General features: G+C 50.1%; 1 protein-coding gene across 1 annotated transcript in view; it reads left to right on the top strand.

Moving 5' to 3' along the window:
- LOC114845891 (corticotropin-releasing factor receptor 1) overlaps positions 1-12,206 on the top strand; it is a 33,031-nt gene that overhangs the window by 18,185 nt on the left and 2,640 nt on the right. The window contains exons 5-13 of the mRNA XM_029134454.3: positions 2,028-2,113; positions 6,722-6,828; positions 8,574-8,694; positions 8,889-9,042; positions 9,955-10,015; positions 10,570-10,642; positions 11,508-11,593; positions 11,665-11,800; positions 11,908-11,949. Of these exons, the coding sequence (XP_028990287.1) occupies positions 2,028-2,113; positions 6,722-6,828; positions 8,574-8,694; positions 8,889-9,042; positions 9,955-10,015; positions 10,570-10,642; positions 11,508-11,593; positions 11,665-11,800; positions 11,908-11,949 (866 nt within the window). The remainder of the gene's footprint in view (positions 1-2,027; positions 2,114-6,721; positions 6,829-8,573; positions 8,695-8,888; positions 9,043-9,954; positions 10,016-10,569; positions 10,643-11,507; positions 11,594-11,664; positions 11,801-11,907; positions 11,950-12,206) is intronic.

Genomic DNA, 12,206 nt, shown 5'->3' with positions numbered 1-12,206 from the left:
CCAGTATTTGTACTATATTTAGTTTTCAGCAGCTGTTTAACGGCTTAATGGGTTTTTTGTTTGTTTTTTTCAGGGTTGTGAAACTGACTGAGAGTTTTAGGAGCTGTTAAAACTGTTGCTTCTAAATTCAAACATCTTAATATGGAGCTGGTCCTCAGTGTGTGAAAACAACAACTATTTCAATTAGAAGTAAACTAATATTATAATTATATCAGAAGAGGGTTGGTTACTTACAGGCTGCTGCAGACACTGAGGCAAAACAGGGTCAAACTGGACGAGATCTGGGAGAAAGAACAGAAGTGATCCAGCAGAGAACAAGTGTTGGTCATAGGTTTCTATTTACATTTTATATGATGATTAAACGTGTGTTAGAACTGTGGCTCGTCGGGATTCTACAGTTTTACATGATGAGTATTCACACCAACACACCTCAGTCATTTATAGTTCAGCCTTCCTTAGAGGTGTAGTTTAGAGCATGTTTGCTTAAGTGTTAGCTTATCAGGTAGCAGTGTGTTAGCATCCTGCTAATCAGACTAGCACGCTAGCTTGTAGAGCTGCCCCACAAACAGATGCGTTAGCGCAGTGAACTGCTGGTGAATGTGACTGATATAAGGGATGTCATTCAAGCTAATGCTATGCTAGCAGCATTTGGCTAAGACCTCATTTGTTTTTGTTTACCTGTTGTTATCTCGTCACTTATTGTTTCGTCATGCTGTTGTTTTCCGCTCATTGTCCTCTTGTTCCTCCGTCGTTTGCAGATCTGACTCCTCCATCTTGTGTCAGTGAATTTGTTTCATTACACCTGTGTTCATACTGGGAAACCGCTACTTGCAGCGGGAGCGAGGGACAAGGGGCCCATTCAGGGGGGTCATGTTTGAGTAACCTGCATATTAGCTGCTGTAGTTCAATGTCCGCCGCCCTTACGGACCCCGAACGCCTCCAAGCAGGAGATCAGGAGATCAGGAGGAAACCAGCTGACACTTGATCCGTGCCGTCACAGCTGATGGAAACGTTGACCAGGAGAGGGACTCATCTTCTCCAGCCTTTACGCTGATTTCTTTTATTTCTGGTGGCTTCAGCTTCACCCTCTTACAGTCGCTGCACCGCAGACACTGGAAGGAGCTTCATTTGAGCAGTTCTTATTAAATCAGCCGTGCCTGGCGCCTCAGCCTTGAACGTTTTATCTCCCATAAACCCCTGTGGCCTCACCTGTTCCGCTGCACGTGACCGCTGATGTCAAAAATATCTTTTTAAACCATCTGACATCGCTTCTTTCAACTTTAAATTGCCTCATTTGCAGTATTTCAATGCCACAGTGGCCTATTTTATGAATTTCATTTCCTTCATCTTGAGAAATAGTAAATGCGAAGTGACAAATGTGAAATTCGCTGCAGATTATTTCATTTCTGTGCTGTGAATATAGAGTGAAATGTGTGCTGTGATACAGCGGGCCCACATGGAAGGATGTAATTTTAGTCATCATTTGTCAAAGCCTTCACGCCGACCCCCCGCTGTTTGGGCTGCATTATCCAGCCATGTGCGGAAACAGTCATTTTTTCTAGAAATTGAACACCGTTATAGTGGTTCACCCCGCGTCGCCTCGCGTCTCAGTCTGTTTTGATTTAGGCGAGCCAGCGAGTGAAATGTGCCTTTTTAACAGTGTCCAGTGGAAGTGAATTGGGTTCATGTGCAGATCCTGCTCCCCACTCACACGGAGCCACGGCGTTAGCGAACAGCCTGACCAGCGGACGCGTCGGAGCCGGAGCGCCGGCGAACGCGGGTCTAATGGGAAAAGCAATCGGAACGCTGAGGCGGAGGGTGGCAGACTGTCCTGACAGGGAACGTGTGAAAACTCACAGCCTGTAGGACTTCCACGGACGATATCTCCCCCTATTAGCCTCAAAAGCTGAATAAAGGTCACGGTGCCTCTGCTAATTGAGTACAAACGCACGTCCTGGGCATTTTGGAATCATGCAACCACAACAAAGAGAGGAGATAAATGAACGATTCCTTGTTTGTCTCTGCAGATAACGTGTACAGGAAATGCCTGGCCAACGGGACCTGGGCTCTGAAGGGGAACTACTCCATGTGTAAGGCCATTCTTCACGAGGAGGTGAGTCGTGAGCGGCGCCGTTGTGTTTGTCGTGATCCGGCTGATGTGACTTTCATGCGTTGATGAAGGTCATCGAAGCGTGAAGCACGTCGCCGTGGAAGATTTGTAAATGTGGATCCAGGGTTCGGTTCCTCGCAGCCTGTAAAGGACACACGTGCTGGAGAATTACTGAGAGCGTCGCTCCAAGGAACGTGCACAATGCATCTGCATCACTGAGGCGCCGGCAGGGCCAAATCTAGACATTCCTAAATGGCTCGCTCACATCTCCTGCGTAAGAGCCGTTCATATCATATCCACTCTATGACAGTCTGGATCATATTAAGACACTTCTAATGAGCATATTTAAAATGAAGGGTGGGAACGTCAGGGCGTGAACCATGCAGCTGCCAGGCTGCGTTCAGGTTCGGCTGGGGACTCTGGGCCTCGTGGCCCCGGTGCAGCTGCATTCATCGGCTTCATTTGCAGGCGGAAGCTTTGTTGTCTGAGATTGTTAGAATTCCTGAGAGGAGGCGTGGTTTAGCGGCAGAGCGGCGTCCGAGGAGCAGCGATGAGAAGCAGCTCCGGGTTTCCACTTCACGTGCTGCTGTTCGGTTGCGCCTCCACCTGCTCAGCGTATTGTTTTGTGCAGATGTGATGACGACCAGAGCTCGTTTTGATTAGCATTGAAGCTGAGGACAGAACGCGCTGACCCAAATCCGGCTGCAGCGGTTGCACGTACAGCACAAGAAGGCAAAACACCGCACGGCACAAACATGCGACAGCATCAAACCGGTGAATAATTCAGAATGAGCGTCGGTCACTCGGGAGGGAGTCAATAATAAGTGATGCTTCTGATGCTTTGCTGCCTTCATTTATATAAATACTATTTACTTCCTATTTAATCCTATTTATTATGACACTAGGTTTTTTGCTCAGTCTTGAAAGGACACCAGAGGAATAATTAGGTACTGAATTATTAAGCTGTTCCTATAGTTTGAGTCAGGCAGCAGCAGAGTGAGTTAATCAGGAACAACTGGTTTATTAATAAACTCTTCTTCTTTGGAAACTCGTGACCCCAGTGTTCAGTTCACGCCCATTAATTATGACGGTGACCTTGGTAATTATGGCGTTCTCACGCACAGCGCTGGTTGATCATCACTTACCTCCTATGGAGACATACAGTATGTCTGGTGGAACCAGAGACCACCTGAGAATCTACATCTATGCTGTGAGGTGGAACTATGAGTAGAACGTCCTCTGGTTCCAACCCGTCCACCAAAGAGGGAGGTGGGAGTCACAGTCAGAACCTGCTGGAGGGAGCGCGGTGTCAACGGAAAGACAGAAGCTACTTCCACCGCGTTTCCTTCGCTCCGATAAGCTGAGATGTGTTGCTCACAACTGGAAGCATCAATTATGGAGGAGCTGCCCTGAAACAGTGGAGAGAAAAACAGCGGCAGCAAATCTCCTGTCGGTCGCGTTTTGTGTTGATTCTCACCTTTCAATATTTAAACATGCTGTGTACATAAAGGGAAGTCTGTACCTGTTTAATCTGAGCATGAGTTTGCTTTTATTTTGACAGTTACTTCCTGTATGACAAACAAAAAAGATGATTCATGTCAAATAATGACATGTATCATCAAAAGAGAAATGAACGTAGCACGAGGTGAAACGACACAAATTGAACTAAATAGAAAAAACTGATTAAATGTTGTCGAGTGTGAAGCTGAAACCGACTTAAACCTCTTCAGCTGCTTCAAGTTACAGCAGCTCAGAGCATGAAAACCTAAAAGGCTGGAACTGCCTGAGGACATGAGGCTGCTCCCAAACCGTGAAGCAGAACAATATCAGGCGTTTCCTCCTGCTTCAGTTTCTGCATGGCATCATCTGCAGCGTCTCCTTCTGCAGCCACAGTTCCTTCATAGTGAAGGAACCAGAGCCTAAAACTCACTTCCACCAAACCTCTGGTTGTCTCCAGGAGACGCGGTGCTGCCTGAGGTATGGCTTTAATGCTGAGCTGGGCCGACGTCGGCCTCCGGGTCCGGTCAGTACCAGCGGCGCTGCCTGAGGCCCCTCATTCAGTGTCAGCCACAGTCTGACTGGGCTCAGCTGGACAGAGGCCAAAGATGGCGTCTGATTGATGAGTGACACGCGGGGACAAAGAGGAAGAGGCTCTGGTAGCCTGTAGCCTGTTAGCCTATTAGCCGTTAGCCTGTTAGTCTGTTAGCCTGTAGCCTGTTAGCCTATTAGCCGTTAGCCTGTTAGTCTGTTAGCCTGTAGCCCGTTAGCCTGTTAGTCTGTTAGCCTGTAGTCTATTAGCTTGTTAGCCTGTTAGCCGCTTAGCCTGTAGCCTGATGCTGCCTCTGCCAGCGTGTGAGCAGCCAGTCGTCCTCAGCCCTGTTTTTCATCTAAAGCCTCCTTTTCCTGGATTTACCATGGAGTGTTCCTCCTCCTCCACGAGCTGCACGCCACATTTTTCACGTCTCTATTAATTCTGGAGTGCGCAGAAAAAATGGCCTCAGTAATCATTTGTCTTGTTTTATTAGTCTCTGAATGAGCCTTTATGAAGCGGCTGTGCAGTAAAGACTGGGGACAAACGAGGACAGGCCTTGTTTGGGGAAAATATGCTTTTACTGCAGCGGAGGGACGTGACCGATCAGGCCTGTTTTTACTGGGACAAAACAACAGCAATAACCATAAAGCATGAAGCTGTCAGGACTAAAATACCCACGCTGGGCCCCGCGCGGCTTCACGATCGCTACGATCTGTGACTGAGCAGCTAACGGATATTTTCATTAGTGATTAATCTGCTTAAAAGCCCAAAGCAAACAGCGACGCCGGCCTCACAGCCGCTCCTCTGCTGCATCGTCTCAGACCGAGTCACGGTGTCGCGCTCATTATGAGGAGCCTGAACGCACCGCGGCCGCCGCTTCCTGTGGTCAGAGTCTTGTTCCTGCTGCTCCGTTCTGCTGGAGCGCCGCTCGTTCTCTGAGCGTCTACAGCCCAGAGCCTCGTCTCCCTGCAGTTCAGGAGACAAACGTGTGCTTTAGGAGCGCAGGCTTATAAAAGTCCAGCTGCATCACAAACTGGATGCGGAGCTTTGGAAACGGAGGTTTCTGGGAACATTCAGCCATTAAGTCTAATTGTTAACATGCACTCATTATTGGTTAGAACATGTAAAACCCTGACTGGTGCCTTCATCTCCATCTCTTCTCCTCGCTCGAATCCCTCCCTCGCCTCCTGATTGTGCAGAATGCACTCTGGCTCCAGGCGTGAGGCTGTTAAACGGCCTCGTCCGGAGCCGTGGAGCGACCGGCGCCACCTGGACACGGAGCTCAGCCGGGTTCACACTCGCTCCGTCCTGATTGTTTGTTGTTTTAAAGCAGAGTGTGCGATGCCTTCAGGGCCTGTCAGCATTAGCGGCTCTCACTTTAAGATCGATGCACTTCGTTCTGTCTGTGTTAAATTCTTCAGTGGCTGTGGTTTCATTCATGTTCTTCATCTACTGAATTATTCTGTTGTGTTAAAATAGGTTTTCAGACAGAGACTATTCTCAACACAGATCCTGCAGCATACGGACCCATTATAGAACAGTTCAGGAGAAAGAACTGTCAAATGGATCTGAAACGATTTGACACAGTCGGGATCCTGACAGTCGTCGTCACTGAAGCCTTTTCTACCGTATTAGATGAGTGACAGACATTCTGGTTTCTTCTATTCAGAGGTAACTTTCCTGCGTAGATCCGACACCTTTGATTGCGTCGGTTCCTCATCTCTCAATAGAAGCTGCAGTTTGAGGCAGGATCCAGCTGCTAGCGGGACGGGTGACGTGTCCGAGTCGGATTAAACATCAGCAGGTTTAATCTGGAGCAGACACCAGTGGGTTACATAAACCCACTCACAGCACAGATTAGTGCTGGAGGCGTGGGAGGACTCTGATCACAGAGGGGACTGGAGTCAAACGGACCCAAAGCAGCGCATGAAGGAAGGTGAAGGTGCAAATGTCAGTAATGATCTGAACTAAATGCCCAGGAACAATGGAGAGTCACCACAGAACGAGAACAAGCAACAATTAACAAAGATAAAAATACATGAGAAACAAACCATCCACAAAATAACCAACAGATGCAAAAACAACCACAAGACGCTGCAAAACAGAGACAATGAGACATGAACACGTGATGAATCCACTGCTGCACCAACAGAAACAGAGGCTCCAGACAAACAGCTCGGACCTGAACGCGTGTTTCTCGGTAATCGCTGATTCTCCCGCCCTGCGCTGTTGGTTGATCAGGAGGGAAACGACACGTGTGCAGAGACGTGAGGAGACGAGATGCAGCACACGCAGATCTGCGCTGGACGTCCACCAAGTGGCAGCTATTTATTGCTATTAGCTCGTTATTCACCAGCTTTCTGCGGATCAGCAATGTAAACGCTCACTGTTGCCAGAAACTCAGGCTTTAAGTGGGAATTAAGTGTCCTGCTGTCTGAACGTGGCTCCCGCTCAGAACCACAGCAGGACCGGGCTGAAAGCTGGAGGCACGACAGCGGATCCTCAGCCTTTTAGAGAAAACAGTGTAACACAGAAACCACTCCTCAGAGACTCATCCTGTGTTTCTTCTCTCCCTGCAGAAAAAAGGCAAGATGCACTACCAAATAGCTGTGATCATAAACTTCCTGGGCCACTGCATCTCCATGGTGGCGCTGCTCATAGCCTTCTTCCTCTTCTTGTGTTTGAGGTAAGTGCCCCCCCTCACGCCACCAGGCCTGATAATCCTGCAAACATCCTTGATGTGACAGAAACGTCAGTATTCTGATGATCCCTCGTTCAAAGGGCCTCTTATTCTTATTCCAAAACCATTTGGTCATGGGATGAAACCTTCCTATCTCAATCCTTCAGATGCAAAGGGTTTAGACGCCTGCAATAACTAGGGCACATTCCCCACAAGCGGGAATAATAGAAACCAAAGAGCAGTGTGGCGGCGTCCTGCTGGGACCACACCAAAGCAAAGCCCCTGTTAATGAGAGAGGTCTCAGCACCCTGCGATCGATCCCGAGGCCCCGGGGGACAGAGGCAGGCGTGAAAGGGCGCCGGGAGCCACAATAAACAGAAGGGGGGGGTCACACCTCCACTCAGCAACGGCCGCAGTCAGAGCAGACACGCAGAAGCCGGCAGGTTGTTCAGCGATCGATGAGCTTTAAACAGGAGCTGCAGCCGACACGTTGTGGTGGCACCTGGAAGAACATCTGGAGTTCAGGCCCGGTCAGGAGGAAGCTGAAGCACATAAAACAGCCCTCATCTGCTCCTTCAGCTGACAAGTGGGAGCTTCAAATCACTCCTGGTAATTTGATCAAATCACTCAGACGTCTGAAAGTGGCTGCAATCATTTAGCGGCGACGAGGAACTAAATGAATTTTCTGTCTGTGGTCCGTTCGCCTCCGCCCTGAGCTCCTCCTGAACCCAGCGAACGATTCAGCTCCACCGTCTTTTAAGCAGAATCTGTTCCTGTTTCAGCGTCTTTCTGGAGCCATTTCCAGCCGTGGAGCTCCCTGCAGACCTGCTTTAAACGCAGTCCCAACACACACTGCCTGAAACCCGTCTGAGCTGGTCTGGAGACAGATGTTAAAGCTAAAAGGCCGCAGGTCGCTATTAGCGTTTGCATCTCCAGCTGTAAACACCAGTCCTTGAATTCACCGCCCAATCACACCACTATTTAGTAAAATGCTGCAAAGACTGAATTAGGCAGGAAATAATTAATTCTGGATCCAGAAGCATGAAACAACTGTGTGGAAATCTGACTGACATCTTAAAATTACACTTCCACAACATAAATTTACAAAGAAGTCGGAGATTTCATCATCTGCAGCTCATGAAGTGATCAAAAGATTCAGAGAATCAGGAGGAGGCCGGGACGAACTGACCCCAGTGGGTTGTGGTTAATATTCAATGATTCATAGTGAAACCTGCTGATGTGATGTTGTCACATTCACTAAGTTGTCTGTGTTTGTGGAAAGCGGCTCATAAACACGACAAACAGCACGACGGCTCTCCTGCTGCTGCACATCTGCCCAGTCAGCACAACGCGTACATCATGCGATGACGTCACCAGCCGCTGACAGGCGTGAGCTTCTGGCTCCGAGGCGCTTCGTCAGACCTTAATTGTGTCCTGAGGCTGATTTATTTACAGCATAAAAACAGGCCGCGCATCAGATTATATCAGAGGAGAGGAGACGCCGCTCTTCATTATTCATCTTCCTCATCTTTGGTTTGTGACATTAACGAGCTCTCGTGCTGTAGTTGAGTAATGCTGCTCGAGTTGGAAGTGGATGTTTAATTCAGATGTTTCCCACCTTGTGTTTGTTTTCACATCATTTATTTTCCTTGGTTCCTCAGCATGGAGTCATATTTTCCCCGACACACAGCGGGAGGAGGAAAGTCGAGCAGACGCCTTCGCTTCATCTGCTCTGCTCTTCTCTTATTCAGGAGCATCCGCTGCCTGAGAAACATCATCCACTGGAACCTCATCGCCGCCTTCATCCTGAGGAACGCCACCTGGTTCATCGTCCAGCTGACCATGAGCCCCGAGGTGCACGAGAGCAACGTGGTGCGTGTGTCGGTGGCTCCGCTGCTTGTTATCTGTGGACGCTCCATTATTTGCAAAAGTCATTAAAATCACATCTCCTCCTCCTCCATCATCACCGTCCCAGACATCAGGCTGTTTGTTTTCACTCCATCACTGCTGGTGGAGCTTCTCCAGATGTGCGGGTGGGGGTGATTAATGGCGAGCTCTGCTTGCAGGTCTGGTGTCGCCTCGTCACCGCCTCCTTCAACTATTTCCACTCCACCAACTTCTTCTGGATGTTCGGCGAGGGCTGCTACCTCCACACCGCCATCGTGCTCACCTACTCCACCGACAAGCTGCGCAAGTGGATGTTCATCTGCATCGGCTGGTGTACGCGCCTCCACACTGTTCACTAGCCAATCAGGGCCCAGCAGCAGGAGGCAGGTTAATCATGAGCCTGGAGGGGTTTGCTAATGCAGCTGTGATAAACCAGGCACAGCGAGGCGAGTCGCTTCAGCTCAGCCCAGACGAGGCCCAAGGGTCAACAGGCATCACACAGGCGACCTTTGACCCCCGGTGTGTTGGGGAACACAAAGGTGCGGCCCAAAAGCTGGTTCTGTTGGCTGAGCTGTGACGCTGATCACTTCAGCTGGTGACGCCTGTAAACGGGCCCTGATCAAAGCAGGGCTTCCTGAAGTGGCAGCGCTTCACCCTCTAAAGAACGAGCAGCGGACCAACGATTGGAGTGTCCGGCTGAGACGGAGATTGTGTGTGGCAGCGTTTGTGTGGACTTCACTAAGGCCCGGCTCCACTCCGTCAGACTAAACCACTGAATATGCTCTGGTAGATTAGGTGCATTGTGCAGCTGGATTACATTTCCCCCAGGGCGGCGTGAAGAGGAGGTGGCAGCGCTGTGAAAATATAAATAAGATTTGATTTCGCTCGCTCTGCTGAGCTTTTAGTGTCTGGAGCTGAAATATTAGCAGGAGGTGAGACTCTGACGTGAGGGCACAGTTTCCACACGCTCCACTCGCCTCCGATCACGTTGCTAATGAAGCTGAAAGTTTCCAGAGAGGGGACGCGAAGCTGTGACAGGGCGGCGGGACGGTCCCGTGCTCCTGGTGAGCAACGGCCGCTTCAGACGGAAATGCTGGGCCGGTGCCGGGCCTTGGCTCGGATCCTCTGACAGAACCTGGCACACGCGGCAGCTGTGATGAATTTAAAAGCAGCATTTCATGCGGCGCTGTGGGATGAGACGCGGGTCGGACTCACGAGTAGTGATGGAGTGTGTGTCGCCCACAGGTATCCCGTTCCCCATCATCGTGGCCTGGGCCGTCGGGAAGCTCTACTACGACAACGAGAAGTGAGGAACTCAACCTGTCTTTGCTCTGATCATGAAAGTCAAGCTGTCTGACGTTAGCTCGTCCGGCTATTAATAACCTGCTGTAATCACATTTGCACAGTGTTCTTAATGACACATTAGCTCCCAGGCCATTTTCACTGATTAGGGCTCAACCGGTACCTCTGCTCTCTGTTACCTAGGTGAAAATTGTTCCTGCGACCTGTAAAACCTAATCTTTCAAAAGTTTCCCGGCTGTAACTTGGCTCCTTAACGGGCGAAGCTAAAGTGAATCTATATTTATCGCCCGAGACAACACTATGACTGATTTGTGAGCTCATGTGGGCCACAGACAGGCGCTAATGAGGCCTGTTGGTGCTTAGCTAGCAGGGCTATTAGCTAGCAGGGCTATTAGCTAGCAGGGCTGTTAGCTAGCAGGGCTATTAGCTAGCAGGGCTATTAGCTAGCAGGGCTATTAGCTAGCAGGGCTGTTAGCTAGCAGGGCTATTAGCTAGCAGGGCTGTTAGCCAGCGCAGCGGCGGCCGCATCCACTGACACCTGCTGTGGTGCCGTTTCAGGTGCTGGTTCGGGAAGCGAGCCGGAGTCTACACGGACTACATCTACCAAGGGCCCATGATCCTGGTGCTGGTGGTAAGAGCCTTCCTGCTTCCATTTAAACATGGCTGCAGGCCGTCCTGCAGACGCGTCTCTCGTGTTGAGCTGTGGCTCCCTGGAGACCGGGCCCAGTCGCCCCCCCGCTGAGGCCGTTTCGCCGCTTCCTGCTCGCTCAGCTGCTTTCTCCCGGCTGGGTCTCCGGTGACACGCTGACCTTCTCTCACTCGTCAGAAACAACACATTCCTTCATCCTCCCTCATCTTTTCAGCCGCCGTTGTGATTCTGTCAGTTCCGTTTCTTTCGTAGCATTTGCTCAGGATTCCTCTCTTTAGAACGTGAACCTGCAGCACCAGCGTTGAGTCGCTGGGACGCGTGAGGCGTCGCCTCGAGAACCTTTAAAATCTGTACTGAGAAATCAGAGGATGAGGTCAGAACCCGAGGTCAGCAGACACTGAACTGCAGGTTTTGTGCTCGTGAAGGTTTGTTCTCAGCATTTAAGCGGCTCCAGCGAGCGGCCGTTCGTTCTCACTGGATGAACTGCATGTGCAGGTGTGAAGCGCGGGTTATGTTTGCCAAACGCTCTCCGGGTGGGGACCAGTAACCTTACTGGGGTTCTGCCTGTTGCCTGGCAACTGGTTCTGGCAAAGAAGTTGTTCATCACATGAGCCACCGGGGGACCAGGACCCTTGGCCCCGGCAGATTAAAGCCATCCTCCATCCAGTGGTATTTGACTGTATTTTCAGTCTGACTGAGCTGGATAACGACAGATGGAACAAGTTTCTAATCCCAGAAGACAGGAAGTGGTTTTTATTTGCATGCTGGCGTCAGTACGTGTGCAGTGTTTTCGAGGTTTCACTCATCCCGTGTCCAGCTCATGCTGCTCTTCTTCTGTTGTTCCCAGATCAATTTCATTTTCCTCTTCAACATTGTGAGGATCCTGATGACCAAACTGCGAGCGTCCACCACGTCAGAGACCATCCAGTACAGGTACATGTAGCTACATGAAGCGTGAGGAGCACAGACAGCGCATGGGCTCTGATCACAGCTGTCGTCTGCAGGAAAGCGGTGAAGGCCACGCTGGTCCTCCTTCCTCTGCTGGGAATCACCTACATGCTGTTTTTCGTCAACCCCGGGGAGGATGAGATCTCTCAAATCGTCTTCATATATTTTAACTCCTTCTTGGAATCTTTTCAGGTAGGATGCTTGTACCAGTGTGTGCTGCTGTGGAGCAGGAGTGAATGAATGTGGCTGCTGACGCTGCCTCCTCCTGTCTGATGACTTATGGTCTCTCTGTCCTTCAGGGCTTCTTCGTGTCAGTGTTTTACTGCTTCCTGAACAGTGAGGTAAGCACATTCACATCCAGCCGTTCATACGCTTCATTCTCTGCCTTTTGGTGGCTGCTGCCGCTGTTGGAGGGAATTGAGTGATGGAGCCCCGAGCTCTTATTTAGGGCACAATTAAGGTTTGTCATGTGTCGACATGAATGACTTCATGACAGTGTCAGTCTGAATTTAGCTCCACAGAGAAATGAGGGGTGAATGGCACGGAGCATTAATATGCACACACACGCCTTCGATCATGGTCAAAGCAATAGCAGCAG

The sequence above is a fragment of the Betta splendens genome, chromosome 19 (assembly GCF_900634795.4).
Source record: "Betta splendens chromosome 19, fBetSpl5.4, whole genome shotgun sequence".
Taxonomy (NCBI): domain Eukaryota; kingdom Metazoa; phylum Chordata; class Actinopteri; order Anabantiformes; family Osphronemidae; genus Betta; species Betta splendens.
This window is presented reverse-complemented; position numbering and strand designations above follow the sequence as displayed.